Here is a 26,938-nt window from a genome sequence, read left to right on the forward strand (position 1 = left end):
GAGATACAATAACACCAAGATCCCCATCTAACATTACAAGTAGCTTTGACTTCCCATGTTCTAGGCACTCAATAAAAAGAAAACAGACACACACAGTGGAAAAGAAACTTTGTGGAAACAGAAATCATGAGCACACCAAGATGCTTTCAACCTTGACACTTGCTTGCTCTTTCCCCCCACATTTAACAAAGCAGGACATACTTGAGTTTTTCCCAAAACTTGGATTTTATGCCATTTTAATAATGCAAAACTAAACACAGCAAACAACGTTTTAAATATTAAAATAACACAAGAGCATCTGGAATAATTAAATGCCAAGATTCAACCTTCTATAGCAAATGCAAGCACAACGTGAGGTGTTCAGTTAGTACTTCTGGATCTAAAAAGCTCTTTGGCATTACAGATCTCTGTGGATACAAAAAGCTCTGTAATAAACAGAGGAAGTAAAATTTTCCTGAATTTTCTTTTGACAGAGCACTGTAATTCACTAGGCAATCACCTTCCCACCCTTCTTCCCAATCATCCGAGTTTAAATTTAGTGAGGAAGTTCTATGCACGCCTTCAGGTAATTTGCAAAGAGTTATAAAAATTTATACTCAGGAGAAAATAATTCCACTAATTTGAAAGCATTTTTTAATTTAAAAATTTGTCATAGACCGACATATTAACAGCTACTTTTAATCCAGAATATTTGAAGTGACTATTCTTAATCCTTAAAGATCCTTCCCATGCAATTCAGGACAACAATTCCAAGTAAAACTAAAGACAATAATACAAAAAGCTTTGAACTGAATAAATAGGAACATAAAGGTTTAATAATTTCAAAAAAATGTATTTTATTTCGGAAAAAAAATAAGATTAAAGCACTGTTGGGACAGAATTCATGCAATTGCAGTCAGTGACTAAGAGACAAATAAAGACCACACATTTCTTAGGTAAGTATAGTAATAAACTGATGTCTTGCAGGTAAAAGTATAAGAAAGGGAAATATTTTGAAAAATTCTATGCATACTTTAAGAGCTTTTCATGCACAATGCACTAACTCAAGACAGAAGTTGAAACAACTTTCCTCTGTGGTGCTCCTATCTAAGTACACCAGTTTATACTAGGATGCAAAATTTTTAAGCTTCTGGCTCTGAAATATTACACAACTAAGTGAGCTTTTCTCTTGATTTTTTTTTTTTTGTTTGTTTGTTTGTTTTTTTTTTCTCTTTTCCTCCTACAATTTGGTAGTTGTGCAAATTATATAATCTTCCATATACATATCAGATTGAAAACATTTTTATACAAACTACTAAAAAGTTGATATGATGACCAGGACATTTTTGAGTCTTTCAAAAGCTTTGCACCAGAACTATCTCTGTTTGAAGACTTTGCTTCCATTATCTCTGAAAGTGCAAGAAGTGGCAAATAAAAACACTATTTATTGATTTATTTCACTATAATACACTGTGATGCTGTTTTACCATCTGGTTCAGCTATTTAACCAAATTATACATTTTGGAATTAATTAAATAAAAGGTTTGGGGGGGAAATTTACATCTTAAAGATACACCTGTATTTTTTCCTTGGGACATACTGACTCTTCACACGTCCTGCCAAGAAGAGTTGTCTGCAAGCCCATGCAGGCTCACTAATTATTTTAAAGTAGCTCCTCTGTATCTCTTCTAAAGGCTCAGTTGTGACCACAGGCAGGGGAGATCAGCTCCCTCTACAGCTGGTACTGCTGGGTGCCATTCATGAGATGGCAGGAGGAAGAGGCAGCGTTTTGCTATTTTCTAAAAGGGGTACCCACCATAAATCTGTTCTGGGATGAAGTTGTAGAGAATAAGGGAAGCATGATGGAAGGAGTGTAAAACTGATACGCAACACAGTTATTTGGAGAAAAGAAGCATATCAAAATAAAAAAATTAAAACAGGCATCATAATCTTGCATTCACCCTGGACATAACAGCATTTCTAAAGATCTTTGATATTACAGTGGATTCATTTTTTAATCTTCATTTTTTTTTGTCTCAGGAATAATTCTACAGTTCATTCTATGGCAATTAAACCAATATTTCATGAGAACAAAACATTACATCTCCATTCTGAGGAAAGAAAAGGCAATAAATATGTTCCTTCAAGCTAATTACAGATCTCTCAGAAATTCGATTTCAGCTCAATTTCTGCCTTATGAAGAAGTACACCTCAGTAAGGCACTGCTGTAATACAAATAGTACTAGCCAATCTGAAAAGAAAGCCTCACACAAGATACCGAACCACCCACTAAATAAATCATAAACTAACTCAAATTTCAGCTGCCAAATTAATATCATGTGCAAGACTACTCTAATTTAATTCTGTCAGACTGGTATTAATTATTGTTAGATGTAGCAATATTAGGTATAAACTTACTAAGAATCTTAAAAATTCCTAGCAGTGTCTTAAGTGTTTTAACTGCATACCTGATCACATGCACCATAATACAATGATAATGACATACCTATAAAATATATTATTAATTTGTTTCCGGATGTAAGCTCTTAGGCCTAAAAATTTCCCATATATTCTGTGAAGAGTTGTTTTAAGAAAATCTCTTTCACGAGGATCTTCACTGTCGAAGAGCTCTAAAAGCTGCAAAGAGGGAAAAGAGAGGCACTTTAATTGAATCTAATGTATTGTAAAAATAATTTAGAGCTTCAAGTTAAAAATTCTTTTTTTTACCTCACCTGTAATACAAACTTCTGATCAATATATTTCTTAGCTATATTAGGTTGAAAATCTGGAGATTCTAAAAACCTTAAGAAAAATTCATAAACAAGCTGGAAAAAAACACAACAAAAAATCAGTATTAGTCTTTTAAACAAGAAACCATTTTATAAGTATCACGTTACTAAAATTACTAAGTAGTTGCTCAGAACTTCACCATGTTTTTAATTATATTTATCTATGCATCACACAGTAAAAGCTTTGCTCTTGCTCTCCTGACAAATTACAAGAACTTGAGATTCTTTACACTGCTGAAATTCTGCTGAGATCCATCACTAGATTTTCCTCAAATGACATACAGTAATCTAATATTTATCATGCCCAGGAGTACATGTTTTAAAAATTCTCTGTTCTTCTCTGTTTGTCACGGTACCTCTGAAAGCTCAAGCTCTGTCAGAGCCAGATCAAAGCATTCATAGTGACAAATGGAAGCTCATTTAAAATCTCAGCAGTTACATCTCTACCACAAGAAACCATGAGCCTTTAACCTATAGTATAACTGTATTTTTTAAAAAAGATGATCAGTTTAAATTCAATAAACATATTTTAAAAGTTGTATAGTTGATAAACACATGACTTAAACAATTTTGAATAATAAACAATGATTTTGTTTATCAATCTGAATTTTGTTTATCAATTCTGAAATCTCAGAATTCTGTTAGACTGTGATGTCTTAGTCTCCATGAAATACCTGTAGATGAGGCCATGCAGCTTCTAAGGTTGGTTCATCTTCCTCAGGATCAAATTCTGCTCCCGTTGGATTGGAAGATGGTGGTAATGTTCGAAACATATTAACTGCAAACTGAAATTACATGTGTCTTTAAGAATTTTGAAACAAGTGAATGATTAAAAAAAAGACTTCAAAGATGGTTTTGATCAAGAATTCCTTACATGAACTATTTTAATTAACATTTGCAAAAATACAAGCTATATAACACAGCATCTTAAACAGCGAGGAACATTCATTCTTCTTGGAAGACTTCTAACTTAAAGAATGCTTTTCCATGCTGTACTCTTTAAAGCACAAAGCTACTGTCAGGATGTGTTTTAGGAGGATATTGCTCTGATGTCTCTACACAAGCCCAAGCAAATGTATATAAAATGTTTATACAAACATTTCGACACATACACACTTTATAAGGCCTTGCAGCAACTGGCAAAAGTAGAAGTCAGAAGCAGAGATGCAAACCAAAGATTACTCACAACTATTCTTCTCTATGAAATATTACTAGTTTTATTTTACACAGTGGCTGTACACACATTGAAACATTTCAAAACCAAATTCCACCCCTCCCAGTGGTATTTCTCTTAAACCATGTCCATATACCTGACATCACAGGAGCACTGAAGGGGGAGAAACACACATCCTAATCCTTACACCTTTCACTTTTTTCTGAATTCTCAACTCCCTGAAAAACATTCAGCATTCTCATGGAAATGGAGCAGACTGTAAACATGAATTGCTTTTCAAGTTGTTGATACACACACAAATTTCTGTGTTTCCCAGTGCTTGTCTAGATGTACATTTGTACTACAGATGAACCAAAGCAGTACCTTTCACAAACCCCTTAAACATGAGGAGAGTTTCCGAGTCTCTAATAAAGAAAAAAACCAAACATTCCCTGTCACATGGAATGAAAACTTTTTTAAGAGGTTCTGTTTTTGAACAGGACCAATCACCCCATCACTAAATGCATGCAGCTTGATTTTTTTGGTTTTAGATAAAAATACATAATCACAAATAATCACATTTGTATCAATCCACACAATGCATATAAACACAAATGTAAAGTAAAAAGCATTTGTTGTCCGAACAAAAAAATATTACATCATTTTTAGGAATAAATTTAACAAGCATTCTCAAGAGTAACCTTGCCTAGAATGGTGCAACGGTTTTAAAAGTCTGCAATATTCTATATTTTCACCTGGAAGGACAGCTAGCAAAAACAGCTGGCTTCACTGTGGATAAGAATGGAACAACTTGCTAGTGTTGCAAACGATTGTTCTCACACCCCGAGGAGTTAATTAAAACTTTACTGTGTGTGCAAGTTGGGGGTTACTGTGCAAGTGTTTGCTTTCTACGCACTGCAGTAAGAAATCCCGAGGAAGCCTTTATCTGTATAGGCTGTCAGTACTGAAAAGAAATGGATTCCTCAATTCCAGTTGCAATCCAGAGTGTTCAGTAAGGCACAGTCATTGGTATGACACAACCAAATTGGTGAGTGACTACAAAAACGTCATCTATTTAGCAATGCAAGTGTGCCCAACAGAGACTTCCTTGTTCTGTTTTGTCGCTTACTCATCACCCATCCAGCACCGAGTAGTCTAAACTTACTTTTGTATGGAACAGAAAAAAAAAAAGATCAATTCAAATTAGTATATGGTCTCAAACAGCCTCTGCTTCAAAGTGATTCTTTAAGACTAATGCCTCAGTCTCTCAGCAGCTTGAACACACTGCCCAAGACAGAGAAGCCTGCCAAAATAAATCCACAGGGGTGGGCTGTCCTGGCCCTTTGCAACAACTGAGCATATTAGGCTTCATAAAGAAATGCTCTTCAAGTCTATTTCTTCTTATAACACTGAAGTAAATTCTGTTTTCAAATACACAGATCATTTTGTGCTTATGAAAATACTACAATATTTAAAAATAAATTTTGGTAAACACTCACAATAAGAATGGTGACTACACCAAATAGAGAGCTCTATCCTGCACAAAACTGATCTATCAAATCAGCTGCAGCTGGCTGCATAGACCTTCAGCATAAGGTGTATATATAGGCTGCATCTTAAATATACACTGCAAGTACTAGGAAGAGTTAACCTACACACTGTAATTGATATTCTATTGCTGTAACAGATTGGAGGTGTCTTTTTGCAAGCATTTAGAGTGGAAATGTACTCTAAGACTTTCAAGTCTGGCAAAGTAAGAGACAACAGGGCAGAAAAGCTGATTTGTCAAGAAAATGAAAATTCTTTGCAGATGACTACATCACCAGGAGCAGCAGAAACATTTACAGAGCCCTTGCAAGAAAATCAGTGTTTGGCTCAGCAAACATGCCAGTACAGGGCATCTCCAGGACCAGCTAGAAAGAAAATAAAAGATCCCTCCATTGGCACTTGCACAGAACTGAATGCCTTATTTGAGGATGAAGCAAATAAAACATTATTTTGCATCAGTTGAAAGGTTCCTATGCTTTCAACCAGTACTGCTCAATTTAAGGAAAAAAACCACAAACCACACAAATTTGCGTTTACTTATAACGTGGCTATTCAGAATGCAAGGTCTACTCCAACATCACATTTAAAACCTATTCTTTATGCTACAATTTCAGTCTTTATGAATGTCCAAATTCTATCACAGATAATAACCACATGTGTCACACACACATTTTTATTGAGGTTTTTGGTGGTGGGTTTTTTTCCATGGTTGGGTGATTTTTTTTTTTTTTTTAAATAGCATCAAAGCTTTCATGCTGATCATTTGAAGATTATTAGTAAGCTCTGAAGGATTAAGCTGTCTCAGTTTAAAGATGCTTCTTTGCAGAAGAATGCATTCCATGCATCTTTGGTGGGATTCTGGGAAAAGCAACAGAATGCCGTATTTCCCTCTTCACATTCTGACTTCTTCTCATTAACACCTCCATTTCCAGTTTAAAATAAAGCTGTGAATTACCTATTAACTGGCAGGGCCAAGGAGCATGTGTTGTCCTGCCATCTCACATCTGACAGATGGCAGAGCAGACAGTGGGAGGCAGTATCAAACTGCATCAGCTAAATCTGCAAGGTGTACATTATATTCCCATGAAGGAAAAGTCATCCTGATGCTCTATTTTTCTTCATAATATTCCTTCATTCCAGCAACTGAGATGTAGGTTTGATTCACGCAAAGACTGACATATCAGAGTAATTACTATTTCAGAGAACTAAAAGTAAAGCTGATATATCTTCATGTTCCCCTTTTAAAAAGCATGGGCATCAAGCAACTAACCACAAATACAGTGAAGATCTACAATCATCAGTGGTCTTCCAGGAAAACAAGCCCAGGAAGTCTAGACTCAATACATAAAACTTGCAAGTGTTGTAAAGTAAATGGTAGAATAATCGGAATTTTTTAGATAAGAAAGTCCCAGGCTCTCACTATAAAGCAGAAAATCTGGGACATGTAAGGTGTTAGCAACAAAGATTTGTACATTTTAGTTTTGAGAATAGCAAATTAAAATATTTAAAACCCACAGAGTATTTTTTTCCATGAGCAGTGGAACCAATGAAGTCTGATTTGATCTGTTTTATATCCTAGACCAACAGAATATAGAACTGCTCAAATCAAGCTGCAACATCTCTCAGTAAAGGTAAAATCCTGAAATTCTCTTGTCTACTAAGCCACCGAAATTTAGGAAAATTTACAATGAATTAATATCAGTGACTCCTTTACCTTTCTGTCAAATGGCTAACCTTTTTTTAACTTCTCAGTCTTTTGACAAACAGACAAGACAAGCTGCAAAACCCAATTTCCTCTAAGGCAAATTTCCCAGAGAAGTATAAATAAACACAGCATAACTTAAAAACATTCCCCTCCCCAGTTCCCCTCCCACCCACAAAATCCCACAAGCTCCCTCCCCCCCTCCAAATTTATGAAGCTTGAGTCTTTATGAAAACTGGCCTAGTGAGCCAAAATTCTCTCTGTGCTGTTAGCACTGACAACACTTGACTTCAAAGGACATAACTTAGGAGGATGGGAGTAAAAAAAAAAAGGAAAAGCAAACAACCTGCATTTTTACCACTTTAGAGATATTTGCTGTAATGGTAGTCAAGCACCCTATTTTTCTGGTGGCCCATTTCATAAAATACTAGAGAATATTTTCAAGCAAGTAAGCATCAGACATATCATTACACATTTTCCCCCGCTTTCTGCTGAGCAGCCTGACGTGAGCAGCTCGGAATGAAGAGCTGTATAAACTGAAAATCTGTGCCTTCTGTACTCAGGTGACTGAAGCCAACCTAACAGCTAAATAGAGCAACAAGCAGCACACCTCTGTTCACAGCAACAGCTGTTCTTCTAGACCAAAGATAACAGTAAGAGACACAAAACACCACACCTGCAACCCCTCTCAAAAAAGAAATAAATCAACTTCCCATGGGTATAACTGAGCAGGTAGTTTTAATAATGCATGAAAAGTTGCAGTGAAAACCAATTCAGTTGCTGAATAAAATTAGATCTGTTCCTACACGTAATATCATATTAAAAATGTAGTATTAGTATATGTGCTTCACAAAAATGTTAACATCCAGAAGGATCTCATCTTCATCATTACTAAGGAAATTATTATGGGAGCCTAGAAATAAGTCATATTTATACACTGTTGATCTACTTCTTTCTCAGAACACTAAAACCCTGAACACCTGCACATCCAGTACTGCCCCAGCCTCCTCCCAGCTCTCCTCAATACCTTCTGGCTGGTTAGATGGGGAAGTGAATAATTAGTATTGATGTTCACTTTCACAGTCCCTCTTAAAACGATCCAGATACTGCCCATCCTGCCCTGAGGTGGAAACCAGCATTAATTTGAGTCTGTATTCGACACAGTTACCAACTGTCACAAAGTTCTACAAAACTAATATCCTAATATCCTGTGCTTCTGACAAGCTAGTACACAACAGAATATTCTCATAAAGCCCTGTTTTCTTCAAAAGCCAACTTAAAAAAAAAAGCATATCTTCTTTTCCTAATAAGAACTTTTAATGGATGCTTTTCATCAAAAAATCAGACATTTGCCTACATGTCTTAGTTTTGAGAAGAAGTACTTATATTATACCTGAGAAATGGAACTTGTTATAAAAACAGTTAATGAAAACATTTCCTTTCTCATCACATCTTTGCTTAGAAATATAAAAAGAACTTGAAAAGGACATGTCAGTTGGCTCTTTGAGGAAGAAAGGAAAACACTCTTGAATCCATTCTGGAGAGTAACATTAAATCCATTTTAGAAATCAGTTTCCCATAACTTTTGTAAAGGAGACTTAGGTTTAATATTAAATTATTAGCTAAGCCAGTAAATGAATATATAACTTAAAGACAAGACTTTACTGGTGGGTGAAAGGATGTGACACCAGCACTAGGAATTCTAAAGAATAAAAGAGAATCAGATTATAAAGACAAGATCTCTTGTAAGAAAGAAAGAACATTTAAAGCTTTGGGAAAGGAAACATATTATTATACAAGTATTACTATTAAAGAGGTAACTTGTGCAATTCATTGCCCTAAGTGACTGGCCTACATAATATGTTAACAAAACCAAACAGAACTTAGACACACACATATACATAGAGAGAATGTACACATACATACAGACACAAACAAGTAACCTCCAAATTGTGAAGACTGGCAGAATGGCACAGTGAAGTTCCAATTTCTATGCCAACTACCAAGTCCACAAACTTTCCAAACTGAGAACCATTCTCAGTTCTGAGTATTTCTTAATCACTCATGATTTTACAAAAAACGCTATTCCTTCTTAACATAATTCAGTGGTAGTAGCAGCACATAACTTCAATGTCTCTTGGAAAAGTCTTCAAGCACACAAGGAAATTAGGTTTATTTTTCCTTAAAATCCACACTGTCAATCCAAATGTATGGCCAGAACTTAGCAAATGTACACCTCAGTCTACACATACATGCCTGAAAGGAAGGTAATGATAATATTACTGCAGGAAGAATACAGTTGCTGCATCAGATGAACAAACAAAAAACACCTATCTGAATTTAACCAGTCTGAAAATACCAGTCCAGATGCCTTTACTGACAGTGTCTCTCACAGTACTGTGTAAGTCCCATGTGAGCACATCCCACACTCTTTAGAACCTTGCACATAGAAAGCATTTTAAATTCACTGAAAGAACAGATGCTGTGTGCTACCAGCCAAACCCTGGCAACTCAGGTAGCAGCCAAATTCTGCTGCAACATTTATTAAACTGACCAAAGTGCAGACTTATTACCACTAGTTGCATCTGTAAGCAAAGGAAGTATGTATTGTCCTCAGCCAAATACACTCTGGCCATAACTGTTTGATGGAAGATAACTGCCTGTATTTCATCCCTTGTGCCTGCATTAAGACTTCCTGCTCAGAGCAAACACTAATGTCTGCCATCGGTATTCAAGAACTCATCATGACCTCCATTTTACCTAAATGAAGTCTCAGCAAGCTTATTCTCTTTCATATCTCTCCTTTCATCAGTGTCAAGTATTCCAAAACAAGCAATCAATTATAAAAAAACTAGATATAAATAAGCTATGAAAACCTGGGAAAAGCCATGATCCCACATCTCCTCATTAACCATCCTCAATGCTTTGGGTGCTGGCATCCAGAGTTATGCATAAGACTCATATACTCAGAAGTTCTCATGAAAGTAATTTCTGTATCAGCAAACACTTATGGCTGATTTAGATAACAATCTTCAGAATAAGCAAGATCTTTCATGCTATAAATCCTTGGAGTCTTTGAAGAAGCTTCAAAGTCTCTAATTTGCAGGAGGACACCTAAATTTGTTTAAGTTCATATTTATGTTAGAGGCGCACTGTTTTCTCAACCCCTGAAAAGTCATCCTAAGCTCTAAATTCTCGGGAAAAAACAATATGTTACACAGGGCAAAGAGTTTCTTGTAGGTTTATTAGTGAGGAATTTCAAAAGATACTTTCTGTTCTCAGGGTACTGCAGACAACAGCTACAAGACCTCAGTCCAACTGCTACTGCAGGCAACTGGTGTCTTGTCAGCACAACAAGAGCTGAAAGACTCTGCTGTAGTTTCATGGCCACCTCTGGGGTGGACTTTCACATGATAGAAAAATAAACTAGGTCTAGCTGGCTAGGATTTGGATAGTGAGAAGGCAGAAACAATGCAGGTCTGAATGGTTCACACAGCTTGTTCCAGCAGAACCCTCATCTGCCGTGTATTTAATAAAGTCTGACTCATTTTCATCTCTGAACACAGAAAAAAAAAATCAATCTCCAAATAGGATTACATAAGAGTAAGTGTAAGATTATTCCTAATCTTACAATTTTTTCAAATATTCAGTTTTACAATCTACATTTTTTTAATAGCTAGATATATTTAACTTCCCTCTCCATTTTCATTAACCTCTATTTTAAAACAGATTTGTGGGGAAGAAAAGCAATATCTTTTTTTTAAAATACAAGATTTAATTTTTATGAACTTAAACCATAAGCTAATTCTGCTTCATACATGTGTCCAATCTCTATCTTGCAAAGACAGGAATCAACACTGGCAATGGGATGTCAAAGCCCTGTTTTTATTTTGCAGATGTGCAAACACAGTTGATCTTTCATGAAGATTTCAATAAAATTTCTTGAGATAAACTGATACAGCTGAAGAAAACAACCTTGCATTATAAAATAAGAAGTTCTCATTGTTAAATCACTTACCATATGTACTACTTCAGGGTAAATAGGTTCTGTAATCACATTGCGATTGTGTGTGATATATTCTACCATTTCACTTAAAGCTGCTCGTTTTACTTCCTTCCACTTTAGGTCACTTAGTGGATCAGAAACAAAGTCAAAAAGTACACAACATTGTCGTAACTTCTGGATAAAGAGCTTTTCTTGATCCGCAGGAGGAACATCTGAAAAGTAAAAATAATTGGTTATAAATTACATTGTAGTGGATTTCACTCGACTCTCCATTTTTACTTCCTGAAAAGCAGTGTTTAAGAATACAAGCAAACCTTCTAAATCTTTGCACAACTTTCAGGAATATAATGGTCCAGACCACGAACCCCAGTGAAACACACTGTAGGTGACAGGATGATTTAACAAAATTGCAACAGTGATGCAATACTTGCCCTTGCCAGAAATAGACACTGCATGTTAAAAATACACACTTGAAAAAAATGCCTGCATGTGCTTTGTTTTTTGCTTAAGTAATCCCATGAGCTTTTAAAATGACTGATGCATGTGAAATTAAAGATTATACACAGGAAATGCTTTCAGGATCAGAACCTAAATTTTCAATATCTAGGAAATTCTGTAATAACTGGCCAGTGGTAAAGAAAGCAGTACCACATTTTGACAGCAGCAAAAATTTGTGTCCAGTTACCATGGTCACTTGACTACAGCACTAAGACATGAAATGTGAACACAACACAGAAAGTCTGCATAAATTTACACCATAGAACATTTTATGTTTCTGCATAACGACTTTTTTATTGTTAGATATGAACTGCTAAGACAGTAACAGCACGTTACAAAAGAGTAGGACTGGATTGACTTTGTAAATAGTTCTGCACTTTACTCCCATTTCTTCCAGTTGATGACTTTTCTTTTTCCTTAGAGTATCATAAAATGCTAAAATTTTCTTACACAAGCAGCAAGAGCTACCATCAAGTATTTCAAGTGGTATTACTGAATACAAGCACACACGATCTAACACATATATGTACAATCTAATAAACTCAATGTGCAACATATCTACAGTCCAGTTGTTTAGTTAAATACGAGTTGCTCTCCTTTTAAGTGCCTGACAAACCTCTCCTTATGATAACAAAATCTGGAATAGCTCCTCTCTCCCCAAGAGGAGCTGCTTTCAGAAGTGTTTTTGTTTTAATAAACCTGGAGGATGTATTTGGTTTAAAACAGCTGGCTTTTCTTTTTAAGTTACACACACTGAATTACTCTGAAGATTAATTCCAGTAAAAAAAAAACCTTATAGTAATAGCCCAGGAGAACATAGAGAATAAAAATGTAGCATACATGAAAGAAACCACAATCAGTTACAGACTTCAGTGTCAGCAAGACACCTGGACAGTGCAGACGTCAAGAAGTAGAAAGGAAGTGCTAGATGACAGATGTCCCTAAACAGAGCAAAAATTTTCTGACAAATAAACCAGAATTCCTACCTAGTGTTGTGAACAAAGACACACAAATGTTGTATCTGAATACACATGCTTTTGTTTATTTGGATTAAAAACTATAGTAATGAATAATTTCTCCTGAGAAAACAAAAAGTATTTAATCAAGCAGTTTGCATACTGAAAGCCAGCCAAATTCATGACCTGAATGTAAAAAGTCTCAGACATGCAAAGTGGTTGGAGTGGTAAACTTTTCCCAATTAACTGTAAAATGGAAAGTGGTTCAACCTGAAGCGTAACAACAGTTACACACAGGGATACCTGTGCTATGAATGTATACTCCACAAAATCCAAAGCCTAAATACAGACTATAATTATACAAGTAATGGACATACAATTACAGTGATTTACAGTACACTAACCTTAAAGGAGAGGAAGCATTAAAGATGTAATTACCACTAATTATGAAAGTTAAAGACTGACAGCCACAAGGGTCAAGAAACACCCTCAACAAGGCAAGAGACCTCCCTTGCCATTTATTCTGAAGTCGTTATATCTCAGTCATTCTCAATATTCCATTCGAGAGATCTTTATACAGACTGAAAACCTCACGTATTTCTAAGGAACTGTGTTTTGTTTACATGGGTGAGATACATCCTCCTCCTCTAAGAGTGTTCACACACAGCTTTCAAGTGTCTTCTGCTGCTTGCCATGAAACCAGGATCATCCTCACTTTTCAGGTTTGAAAGGATGATTGCAGCATGACAGAAAACAGGAGGTGGTTAAGAACCTGAGTTGAGTAGACCACAATTTTTGTGTAGAACATGTATGCACAACTGCAGAGCAACTCTGGGACACCCTGACAAGCCATTTATCCTCAGCCATGTCCCAGGGACTATCTGGTTATGTTCTTTGTGATTTCCAAATCATCTTCCATTTCAATTAAGCGAAACCCCCTCACTTCCAATTGCTTAAGTTAACTGACATATTTGAAGAGAATGCCATCAGGTAAAAAAATTCCATACTTGTGCAACTCTGGTGCTCCATTCCCCAATGACTATGGGAAGGCCACAGTTATGCAGAAGCTACTCCTTAAAATTACACCAAAACTGACATTTAGAGCTATTCACTGAGCAATGTTTAAAAAAAAAACCAACCAAACCCAACCAAACCAAACCCAAGCAAATCAAACACCCCCCCCAATCAAATCAAATCAAATCAAATCAAATCAAATCAAATCAAATCAATCAAATCAAATCCCCATATATTCCACTTCCCCTCCAATTGCTAGCCACTATTTACATAATGTTCACAGCACTTGTTTCTAAACAGTAGCATGAGAATAATCTTAAGACTTTTTATTCACTCCAAACACTTATCCCTTATCACTACTCACACTTCAAATGAGGACCATTTCTGCTCTTCTACTGGAACAGAAATATAGCTCTTCAGAATCACAAGAGAGGTCAGCCTCACACTTGGACTAAATGTCCAGCAATTCCTAACACAGATCTACACAAATATTATTATGGCACATTTTATGCCTAAGCTTTTATCCTGCTCTCCTTTTTCTAAGATAGAAATATACACTGGAAAAAGTACCGAAAGAAGGGAGGTACTACAACGGCAAGATAAGTCTCTGGACTGAGGGATCAGCTTTTTGTCTTGTTTGGGTTTTTCAGAGATTTTTTCAGGTTGCACAATCTACAGAGATGCAAGTTCTACCCCTTCTGTTTTAACACAGTATTGATACAGAAATAGCTATTCAGTTTAAAATTTTCTACATCATCTTAGACTATGGTCTTGCCATGAACTTGTCTATATACTGATGAGTATAAAATAAGTTACTTTCCACTGTATCATTGATGCCAGCTGTGCTTTTATAACAGACTAACTAGACCAGTGTCTCACTCTGAAAGGCAGCACTTTCAGTCCATACTGCTGTTGGAAACAGTCAGGGAAAGATCAGGTACTCAGCTACCGACTGCCTTAGCAGAACACAAATGATTGGCTGGAAAAGCTTTAATTTAAACACTTAACTTTGAATGGAAGTAAATTCCTTGGAAGCTTCAGGTATGCCTTCAGCTATTCCTACTGCGAGTGAAAGGTGAATGACCTCACTGCAAACAGACTCACTCAGGTAACTGTCCTCATCCTCACTTGCTTCTCAGACAGGATGTGGCATCATTTTGCACCCAGAAGTTACCAGCAAACTACAGCCCTCTGAGAAGGCACCATTTTTTTGTAATGGACAGCTTAACTAAAGAACTAAAGCATTGCTAATATTCTAACAAATCATTTTCCCTGTCTTCATATTAAAATAAATTATGCCTGGTTTAAGAAAAGTAGGAAAAGTAAAAATAAACGAGAAGAGACCAAAGTTCAGGCTTTAAGTGCCTGAACATATGTTTAGTATTCTATGACACATGAATATTTGTGCATCGTAGGACTGTAAAGACTTACTGTTCTCTGAATAACATTTTTTATGTTCCTTCAAATCTAAAAATTAGATTTTTAGTTTTGTGTTGTAATTGTGACATCACTGGGCACTGGTGATTGATCTCTCCACCTTTTTCATTGAAGGCCATTTTTCTATGATAACAGTGCAACTTAACAGTTACTGGATGGAGGTCAAAATGCAAAGCAGGACAGGCAGATGAACCAGAGCTGTCACACAAAACAGCTGTTTTTTAGTACAGATTGGAACTGAAATAAAGCTAGAAATTTCAAGTTTTAGGTCATTCCTCACACAAAGAACAGTTGATATAATTTCTATCAAAACCCACAATTTGTGGTCATTAAAACTCACTATGTTATACCATTTTGAAAGCAGAAAACAAGAGACATGGTTGATAATTTACAGAAAACACACATAGAAGAGAAAATTCATCTCAGTTGAGTGAATACTTTTTTGCTCACACATAAAGGCTTGGCAGAGGCACCAGTTTTGCTTGGCTGACAGGTTCCCATTTCCTTGAAAGAAAATGAGCTCTTTTTTTTCTTTAAAACTATCAAATGCCCACAGCTACCAATCAGATTATGTGCACACACAGTAAATAAAGCTCCTCTCATTTTGAGCGGGCAGTTAGATTTTTTTAACACAGAAACACACACAGAAGTTTAAGTCAAAGAATACACAAACTGCCACAAAAAGGAGAAGGAGCATGTGCAAAAACAAGGTCATAGAAGAAGAGACTAACTAAAAATCATATGCTGAAAGTAACTGCTTCCTTAAGACACTGGTGTAGAGCAAGAGTCCGAGCACGTAAGATGACTCTTACTTGCAAGTAGACAATATACCTTACGAAACGTGTCTGCAAACCTAATGAAGGACAAAAAACCAGCATTAAAGCTTTAGTGAAGCTTTGTAATTTGCACTGTATAGTTGTACATCAACAAGGGGAATCCAATATCTTGCAATGTTCTCTTAAGACATTTCAGTTGACAGTACCATGGCAGCATTTTTTCACAGAACAGAGCTCAGTATCTTGGGTAAGAGAAGTAGAAATTGCCAGACATGAAGGCAGAGGAACTAAGAAGTACAGAAAAAACAATATTATCTGTCAAAACATAGATTTACCAGAATTAGCACTTTTTCCAGAATTAGTGCTCAAGTCCTTAAAAATGAGAAAAATCAGAAAAAAACTAGAAAAATACTACAAAAGCTGGTCTAACATTTGATAAAAATCTCATTTAAAATATTTACTTTATTTAGAAATGGTTTAATTACCATTCTGATTCAAAGCATGGAATACTGTTCTGGAATAATTTTCACTGCATTTCTATTATTTGACAAAGTCTTTACAGTTTTCACTGATTTTATTGAAATCTCGATGACAATAATTAATACTAGTTAGAGATGACACTCTCCCAGTTAACAGTATTCTACCTTAATGTGTGATATTGGAAATAAGTGGGTGGCACGTGAAAGAAAACTTCTAATTCATGGACGGATAAGTTTAATTAAAGCTATTACTTCTAGCAGCACATAAAAATAAACTCAAGGAATACAAGAAAGTACTATAATTATATACAATACATTTTATACTATAACTAGCTACCCTAGCAGTGGGAGTTTGGCTGCAGATAAATCAATGCAGGCAAGATGTTGTAGGGATACATTGGGCTAGTGAATACATAGAACATACTGCTGTTTATATTCTTTTATTTGGAACATTATTGACCCTGCAGAAACATTCCTTTGCCAAAAGAAATGCTTAAAACAAGAGAAATGGCCACAGCAACCAAAGCCACAGGAACACTCATGGAAAGAGTCCCTGTATTAGTCTCAAGAGAGCATCACATACAAACAATTTTAGTGGCACGGAAGAGGAACAGACTTCCACTCTTTAGCTCACTATTGAAGATAAAGGGATGCACATGTTAGTGAAGTAAAGTATCAATAAAGAATGCAGGTTTACTCTGGAAGAATTGAGCTGCAAGTTTAAGGTCCTTCTCCAATTACCATGTATGATACCTGTTAACATTCCTACGGAGTAGCTCTCAATGCCTTTTTTTTTTAAACACTCAGCACATTTCCCATTGGAAACAAGACACTGAAGATTAGATAGACTCATTCTGATCTACAACAACCTCATGATTCCCAAACAACTCCTGACCAGTAATCAAAAATATTTTACAAGTACTTAGAGCTTCCATAAGGTTTACAAGAAAACACTCACTATTCCAACCAGCTATTATCATAGTAAAGCTCTTTTGTTCAAGGCCATTTAGAAGGGTAGGTGGATGCAGGAGGGAAGTTCCCAGTCTCAAGCAGTACTTGGTCATCCAACTGAAACTTTAAAGTGTGACCCTCGTCTGCATCAGCTGCTTTTGTGCAGCCCCAAGACGATCCAGGCATTCAGGAGAGAGGGGAATGAGAACCAGTTACAATCACAGGCTAATGTCCTTGCCTTTGCATTCAGGGAACTGAGCTGCTGCTGCCAGAAATACCTTTTGGCTGTTCTTCAGAAACAGAAATTTCTACAGAAATTTGTAACTGAAAAAAACCTCTCTGCTTTTCATTTCCCTGCATTTGGAAAAATTGCACTGTTCCTAACTGCTGCTGCTTCATAATTGGTAACACACCTGAAAGACTGACACCCAAAATATGATAACTACTTCCCTAAATACTGATAAAAAATAAGGTTTAAAAACTAATCCTTATCATGTGTCCAAATCTGGGGTCTCGAACACAGGAAGGATGTGGACCTGCTGGAGTGAGCCCAGAGAAGGGTGATGAAGATGCTTAGAGGGCTGGAACATCTTATCTATGAAGACAGGATGAGAGAGCAGGGGTTGTTCTGGATAAAACAAGAACCTGGGGAGACCTTATAGCATCTTCCAGTACCTAAATGTGCTACAAGAGAGCTGGAGAGGAACTTCTTACAAGAGCATGTAGGGATAAGACAAGGATAAGGGCCTTAAACTGTCAGAGGCCAGGTTTAGATCAGATATTAGGAAGAAATTCTTTATTGTGAGGGTGGTGAGGCACTGGAACTGGTTGCCCAGAGAAGTTCCATCCCTGGAAATGTTCAAGGCCAGGTTGGATGGGGCTTTGAGGAACCTGATCTAGTGGAAAGTGTCCCCACCCATGGCAGGAGGTTTGGAACTGGATAATATTTAAAGTTCCTTCCAACCCAACCCATTCCATGATATGATTGTATGATACAGAAGTGGGGAGGGGGGAGGCAAGAGCAACATGGAATTCATTAAGGTACACAGCATTTAACATTGCTCGTTTCCACATAAAGAAATCTCTTGGCTAAATTTTCATTCAAAAGAGCAGCTTTTCATTGGATTATGAGAATTCTAAAGTAATGTTTTTTCCATGTAATGGAAAACAACCCAAAAGGCAAGGGCTGTTAGAATCAAATGAGCCATTATCAGACTAATTAAACAGCAACTGAAAAAAAAAAAGACACCACTGCGAGAAACCCAGGGAATAAGAGAGCCTGAAAGGAATGAGAAGCACATGTTTTGTCAGTCCTGGAGTGGAGCTCAAAACAGGTGCTTTACAATACTAATCCCCTCTGAATGCTCCAGTCCTTGGGGAATCCAGTGCTGGTGGCAGCTATCTCCTAACTCCAAGATTACACAGTGGTTTTGAGGACAGAGGAACTAAGTAATGACATTTAACTGTCAAAGATTTAAGATGGGAGATTTTAAGGACTGACTGATAATGAAATAGGAAAAAAGCCTGCTGTCATTTTAAACTATTTGGTATAATTTTTACATACTAAACGACCTGAGGCACTGAAATTACTGCCAATAACTTTTTTCCAGGTGTACATCATAAGTGTAATGATGGTAAAAGTAGATCAACAGTGAATAATATGTGCATCAAATTATCTAATGATTTTTCAAAAGTGGACCAACACCATGCTGCACCAAGTTCCTGCTTTACAAAGAGCTTTATCAGAAGTCAACTATTTTCTTAGAAGCCATAAGAAATTAAAGAAAACTCTTAAGAATATATTCGTAATCATATTTAAGACAAATAAGGATTTTTAGACTATATTAAAATGTTTAAAAATAGAAAGTGAAGAGTAAAAGTGATAACTGTATAAATACTTCAAAGCATAAAGAGGAAAACCAGGAATGCTTATACAGGAAATGACATGTGAAACAAGCCGAAATGGGCTTGAGCTAATGAAATGGAAGTTCCACCTGAAAATTAGGGAGAAAAATGACAGGGAGGATAATCAAATAGACAATGGAAGAAAAAAGTGTCTTAACAGGGAAGAGAAACCAAACCCATAACGAATTCACAGTAGAGCTTTTTAGCATACATACAGTTAATATGACAGCACAACTCATTTTAAACACAAAATACTGAGAGAAAAATCCTCCATTTCCTAGCCATTAGAGTGTACTTCATTCTCACAGCGTAAAAACACAGTTATGCAACATCTTCAACTGCATTTGAAAACTTTAAAATTGTTTTAAAATACATGCAACAATCTCTCTGAAAAAAAAGAACCACTACAGTGGTGAGGCCAGACTTGAATTTTGTTCTGTAGCATAACTGAAGGGCATGGTGCAACTCAGAAGATTTACATTAAGTAAACTGAAGAAAAACATGAACCGCTGAATAAACTCTGCCACTTTGGACACTTGGATGAAATAAGTATCAGCTAATCGAGCCTAAACATCTGCTATAAACACACCCAAACTCCACACACCACCCCCTAATTCTAGTCAGATACTGCTCTCAAGTTTGAATAACTTATCAATGGTACCTTGTCACACATCCATGGTAAATATCATTCAAGGAACAACAAACTGCCAAAACGTAAAATAACTTGGTTCCCTCTCCAGAGTCTAGCAGCCTGCTTCCTCCTCTCCTCACTCCCTGTACATATGTTAAACCTGGGGATTGCTTTCTCCATGAAAAAATAGGTGAATTCAATGATGATACTTAGAATAATCACTAATAGATATCACAAGCTGGGTCATGTGTTGGTTTAGAAATAGATGACACAATAAATTACAAAGCATGAAGAAAAGCCACCCTGCTGGTTCTCTACAGTCAAAATGAAGTGTTTCATACCCCAATGCAACCTAAAGCAAATGCCCAGTCCCTGGGCAGTTATGAGCTTGGGTTAAGAGCACTTTCCTGCTTCTCTAACTCTAACACTGATTTTCAAATTAACAAAAACTTCCATATTCCTTCCTTGATGGCAACCTTGAATCCGCTTTCTAAATTCTCCACTCTTTTCAATATTAGAAATAGGATGGGGAATAGGCCTTTTGAAATGTCTATTCATAGGAGGAGCTCAAACAGATCACACTGAGCTGAGGTGCAAACTAAGGTCCTGAATGGCTGATGAACATTTAAAATCACCCCAAGTCACCACACAACATTAAGAATTCCAGCAGTCATTACAAGATATGCAAAAGTATCACCGGAAACCGCCAGGACTTTTGTGGTTTTGTTAAGAGCAATTTCTTAATGGATTTAATAGATTCTAAGTTACATCCCCTGTATGGGTTTTTCTGTGCGTATTTTGGATTTCTTTGGGGGATGGGGTAGGTTTGTTGGGGAGGCTTAGTGTTGTTTTTTTTTTCTTGTTTGCTTGGTTTTCCTTTGTTTGGGTTTGTTTTTTTTGTATTCCCTGGAAAAAACCTATCTTCCAATTCGGTTTATGGTTTTCCACATTTTTTGGCATAAGCAACTCTTCCTTAGTCCCAGTATGCCTGTGAAATTTAGGTACCCTGTATCAGGTGATACAGGTAAAAGAAACAGTCAAGCACAACAGTGACAATGTTTTGGGAAGAAGAAAAAGAAATATATTTAGAACTAGGTCAGTAACTTGCTTAGCAGCCAATGCTGGCTGGCCATGTCAAATGCTAACAGCACTTACAAGCAATTCCCTCTTCGGAAATAAAGTTACTTTTCAGTGAGGAAAGTTTTGATTCAAATACAGTAGAAAGCCAATCATGCCCATTTTAAAATGTACTAAAATACCTGCTTTCAACATAAGCATATTTTAAGAAGATTAAAGATACAATATACCTGCTCGTTTTGTCAGGAATTAAGTGCATGATAATTTCCCATTCAATCCAAAAATCATTCCTGCACAATCCAACATTATTTTCTTCATATCATATTTGTCTGAAAACGCACACATTTCCTTCAAACAAATGTCTCCAGTCTCTGGTCAAACTAATCTCCAGTCTCACAAGAGAATTCTAACAAGAACAGAAAATGTACCTATTGCCAACAGCGTCCCTAACAGAGTATATTCCTTAATTGCCAGAAAAAATGACATTCTGCTAATAATTTCCACCAAATTTCCACCCCTCTCACACAGCAGAAAGAGTGACTTGCAGAAAGAGTGACTTGCAGAAAGAGTGACTTGCAGAATGTAACACATTTAAATTGGACCCTCCAACAAACCTGTAAATTTACAGGGCACAAACAAGTTGCTTGGCTGGATTAACTATGAATCCAAAACTGATCCACTACTGCATGTCCAAAAGTCCATGGACATGTTTAGACATCTCACTCCCAGCACATTTTCCAAAATATTCATTATTTTATTTACATTGTTGCTTTTTAAATGAAGATTTAGATGTGCAATGAAAGTAATTTGTTTTAATTTCTTCCATTAAAAAAAAAAAAGCTTTAGGGTGCTTTATTCTTGAAGCTACATTTATGATTATTGAGTTTCCAATATGGAGTGAGAAAAGTTATGGAGTGAGGTATATAGTCAAAATTTTACTTCTGAGACAGTGTATTTATTCCAATTCAAAGGTCAAAAAAATCTTAATTTCCAACAGGGACAAGAACAACTCAGAAGTTTTTATAGCATGCAATAACACAGTCCTCAAAGAACCCCTGTGCATAAATTTTTGGGTTTTAAGACACGTTATATAGAAAATTGGATGTAACAGGAGCAAGAAGTATAAAAACATTCTGAGAATAAGTTAGAAGAAAGAAAGAAAGTGTTATGACTAGAACAGTTATAGTTTGTTTGGAAAGAAATTTTAAAGAAAACTTATACCCAAAGGACAGAAAACTTTTCCCCCCCCAGGCTTTGATAATTTTGTTCAAGTTTTCTTTCCAATATGACTTGAATGAAGGGAGGATACTTTTGAAACATCACTGACATAGTTATGTGTTCACTTTAAATACAAAAGCAATAGCAGAATCTGGTTCTAGAGGCTATGTGAAGCCACACAGCTGGTAGCTTTAATCCAAAATGCAAATTAAAAGCCTTCCACTAAAATTCTCAAAATGAAAAAGTGTTTCAAATTAGTAGACTGCTGCAAACAACTAGAAAAGTCCAAAATGAACAATTTTTTAATTCAGTTTTACAATTAACATTTCATGTATAATTTTTATTTTGTGTACCTTACGAAGAAAATATTTACTTCGTAAAATTCAGATCGTTACCAGTAGAAATTACAAAACTTGACACAAAGCTGTCACTTCCAGTACTGATAACAACCCAGAGTCAGACCCCACCTCTAAGTTTAACTGCACGTGAGAAACAGAACTTAATTGCAAGCTATAGCAGAAATGGTACCATGTGATTTGTACGTGAATTAAGTGGAACTGATTGAAAGATGTGCAGATGTGCCTTTAAAACACCCCACGCTCAACGTGCACACAAAATGGTGCAGGGAGAGGACAAGCACCAGCCCCTCAGGCTGACAAGACTCTGCTTTCACCTGTACAAGGTGTTCACCTCTGGCATAAAGGTTAGAGCATAAAGGCCACCTCTACCAGATGAACATCTTGTCTGCATAAGGTGTAAATAATCTACTAAACATTTCTGGTGCTCACTTAATCTGAGTGGTTTACAGTGTGGTTTTAGTAGCTAGCAGTATTTGATAGTACAAGGTACAAATCAGCTGATTTTACAGAAGTTTAAATTAATTATTAAAAGCTTTGAACAAAAACTGGAGATAAAAATTTTGCTCAGAAACAGATGATGCTTAATTTTAACCTTAAAATGTATTTCATAGCAAAAATCACAAAACATTATGAGTAAAAATTGGAGGACACATGCATTTATGCCAGTACAATTCTGCTTCCTTGAGAGGGCATGCAAGTTACCCCATGAGTCAGTAAATGCAATGGAAAAATTCCAGCTGACTACCTTCCTATAATTTTATGGAATTTTCAGCTCAACAAAAAGTCCTCTCTAGAAACATATTATAGTTTTGACTTAGATATTTTACATGCAGTATGAACACTTAACAGTCTCACTGTTTCCAGCAGCAGAACCTCTACCTACACTCTCTATACAGGCAAAGGGTCTACACAAAGGTAAAAGCAACCCAACAAAGTCAAAAAAGAGTGACAGAGAACAAAGAGTAAAGGCAGTAACAAGGTAAAAGACATCCTCTGACACAAAGCTATGCACGGTAAGTGGAGAGTTAATAAGCACATCCCCGTGTCAAACACAGCAGGACAGAGAGATAACTAAGCAATCTCCTTTAAATCTGCTCTTGGTCAAGCACTAAAAACACTCTCCATGAGCTTCTTGGGTAGATACATTAAAAGCCCATCGGTCAATGTCTGAATGTCCTTTGAAAAAATCCAGCAAAACTGTACAAGAAGTAATACAATAACAGAGTCATTCGTACCAATATCAGTCCTTTGACAATTCAGGTGATTAGCTAATACTAACTGATGAAACATTTCACAATTTTATATACGAGAGGCCTGGGTTCACTAAGAAGAGAACTGCTGTTTGTCCTTGAGTAAGATGGTCTTGCTTCTCCTTTTTGAGGCAACGCTTATCTAAAGGAACAGTGGATGGGTTTCAAAGCTGACAATTCCATAAAAGTCATTAAGGAGGTCAAAGAGCAGCAGTGGTTGAGAACTTTCTATGAGATACTGGAAACTTTCAGCAAGATGGGCGACTATGAGCTCCAGGAGCCAGGCTGAGTACCAACGAAGTCCAGGTGGCTTGGAAGGAAAATAACAGTCCAAACACAGGGTTGATACCTGTTCTCACCCCTTCAAGTTACCAAATTATAACTGGCTCATAGGGGAGAAAAGGGAAGAACAAGCATTTTTATCTCCTTTAAATCTCAGCTGCAGTTTATCCATTAGGTCCAGAACCAACAACAACTAGGACCCACAAGCAGTACAGAGGTTGCATGCTGGCCATGGGAAATCCCATTTATTTGATTGGCAGGGGTGAAAAAAAGTTTTAAAAGTCTTCTGCACAGGCATATTTCCACAAAGGTATAAACAAGCCTTAAATTTCAAAATTTAAATTCACTCAAAGAGAATTAACATGATTCATCACTGCAATGGAAGCGCCTCCAAAAAAAAATTAAGATGACTCTCTATGTATCTTTCTTCCCAGGAAGACTTTGCTCACTTCTCATGACAAAGAGAGACTCTTTACTACATTTAAATGTGCTAAAGAATTAAAGGAAATTAATATTTAAATAAACATATATGCTCAGACCAGTTAAGTTTACCATCCTTAAAATAACCTACTTATGTGGAAAGTGCAAGACGCACGTGAAGGTGAAGATTATAGTTATACAGAAAATACAGAAGGAATAAACCAAATTCATTTTCCACTGCAGAACACAGTAACAGCAAAAACCAGTAGCGTGAAAAGTGACTTTACGATTTTTAGGTATGCTTTTATAATCAGCATAGGCCAATTTCAGACTATAATAAAATATTAACACCAAAAAAGGCAAACTGAGCATGTTAAAAGGAAACTATGCTTGAAAGGTATCGAGTTCTTGGAAAGTATTAGAAAGTTGGTGACAATTATTCTGGGATTTTTATACTTTTAACATCGTGTTTTCATAATGCAGGAAGATTACCAGAAACATGTTGTAAGATACTGTGTTAGAAATTACACTGTTCAACATTTTCATAAACACACAGAAGATGAACAGCAAGGTCACACAGCTTGTTAAAAGCTGTATCATTGTCAGCTTAAAGCTTGTTAAAAAGAGCTACAGAAAAATCTCACAGTACTGAGCCAAAGTAATTCAATTGATTAGAACTTTCCAAAAGCTGACAAATGTAAAGAAATGTGAGATATTATGAATTCAAGCTTATTCAGAAGAGTTATGTTTGTTCTGAAAAACACATACCTACCACATTTTTTTACTACTGCTGAGCTCCTAACAAAAGATTTAGAAATGAACAAAACATCCTTTTAGTGTGCCAATATTTTTAATACTGCACATGGTTCAAGTCACCCATCTTTAACAGTTTGCTGAAACATGGTAAAAATAATTTAAAATCATTTAAAACACCATTAACACAAAAAATTTAGAGTTAACAGAGGTAAAAGTATTAAAAAGTCTGCATTAGTAACTAAAGAAAAAAGAAGGGGAAGAAACCTGTTTACAATAATAATATTGCTGTTTGACTTTTTTTTAAAAATACACTAAAATTGATATTGTAATATTTTGAGTGACAGCAAGCCCAGTCATTTTTTTGGATTCATATGCACCAAAGAGTGACAGAATCATAGAATCATTTTCACCAGAAGAGACAGTCATTTCTGCTAGTCTAACCCCCCACTTAAAGCAGGGTGAGCTACAAAAACCTGGCTGCTCATAGCATTGTCCACTCAAAGTATCTCCAACCACAGCCCCTTTTGGAATCGCGTTCCAGTGTTTAACCACTTCTACGGTGACAACTTTTTCTCCTTGTGTACAACTGCCATCTCTGGTGTTGCCACTCACAGCAGTTCCTTCTCATTCAGTCCCTGGGGATCTCTGAGAAGAGCCTGGCTCTGTGCTGTAAACCCTCCAAACAGTTACTCAAAATGAGATCTCCCACTAACCTTCCCTTCTTCAGGCCAAACAAACTCAGGCCTTTCAGCCTCCTTTGTACACCATGAGATGAATGGCTACTGCCACATACTGAGTTCTTTCTAAAATGAAAGTGCTGAGCTTTTCTCCTTTAAGAAATAAATTGCCCAACAAAACAACAATTTTTCACCCCCTTTGAGGAGCACGCAAATTTCTATCTAAACACTCAGATACTTGCATCACAATAACATTACTACTGACATTTTTAGCCCTGAAGAAGAGAACGATGCAAAGATGGAACCTGGACTACCTTCCGTGATCCTTATTCAAGATGAATATGCACAAAGAGCACATAGAAAGAATGGACTAAGTTCACATCATCTTTGAAAAAAAAAAGTCAAAGCATCTTTCACAAAATCTAAAGTAACTTCAATAATGACAAGTTGAAGTTACAAAACAAAAAAACATTTGCTGCCCTGGAAGATAGAGAAGGATGGACAATGAGAGATTTGATACAGGTTACAGCCTACAGGAAGCATCAGTTTGAGTTAACATAATATCAGGGTGTTCTCACCCTTCTTCCCACACAACTTTCAGTATGTCTTGCAAAACAACTTCAAAATAATTTTTGAAAAGCATGAACAGACATTACCAGTCCCAGCCAGTCAGCAACTAATCCATTAAAGTAACTTTTATATTCTGCTAACTTTGCCAGGTCAGAGCAGAGTTTTGTTCAAATGTGTGACCTGAGTTCATGAAAACACTGGCATCTGGGCTACTTCTACGCACTGACAAAACAATATTAGGAGATTTTCTTATCAACATCAAACTGTATTCCTAATGAAAAATGTTTGTCCAGCCATGAATATTCATATTCTGCCTAACAGAATGAAATACAATTATTTTCTACCTGTAACTGCATTCTGTACATACAGTTATGGCTTTGAGCAGGCTAACTGTCAACAGTAAATATGAACTGGTAACTCCTAAGTCTAGTTTACTCTTTGTCCTAATCCATGCTGCTTTTACAACTGCTTGCTTTGTTTGAAGTGCTGAGATGGAAATCAAAAG

At 36.3% G+C, this 26,938-nt stretch overlaps 1 protein-coding gene across 2 annotated transcripts in view; it reads right to left on the reverse strand.

Annotated features, from left to right (window-relative positions):
• PPP2R5C (protein phosphatase 2 regulatory subunit B'gamma) overlaps positions 1-26,938 on the reverse strand; it is a 79,808-nt gene that overhangs the window by 18,694 nt on the left and 34,176 nt on the right. For both annotated transcript variants that reach the window (XM_027730843.2, XM_027730844.2), the window contains 4 exons: positions 11,190-11,389; positions 3,443-3,553; positions 2,712-2,804; positions 2,486-2,616 (listed from right to left, as the gene is read on the reverse strand). In XM_027730843.2, coding sequence (XP_027586644.1) covers positions 2,486-2,616; positions 2,712-2,804; positions 3,443-3,553; positions 11,190-11,389 — 535 coding nt within the window. The remainder of the gene's footprint in view (positions 1-2,485; positions 2,617-2,711; positions 2,805-3,442; positions 3,554-11,189; positions 11,390-26,938) is intronic.

Source organism: Pipra filicauda, unplaced genomic scaffold (genome assembly GCF_003945595.2).
Source record: "Pipra filicauda isolate LSUMZ 115617 unplaced genomic scaffold, ASM394559v2 scaffold212_size3012638_pilon, whole genome shotgun sequence".
In the NCBI taxonomy this organism is placed as follows: Eukaryota; Metazoa; Chordata; class Aves; order Passeriformes; family Pipridae; genus Pipra; species Pipra filicauda.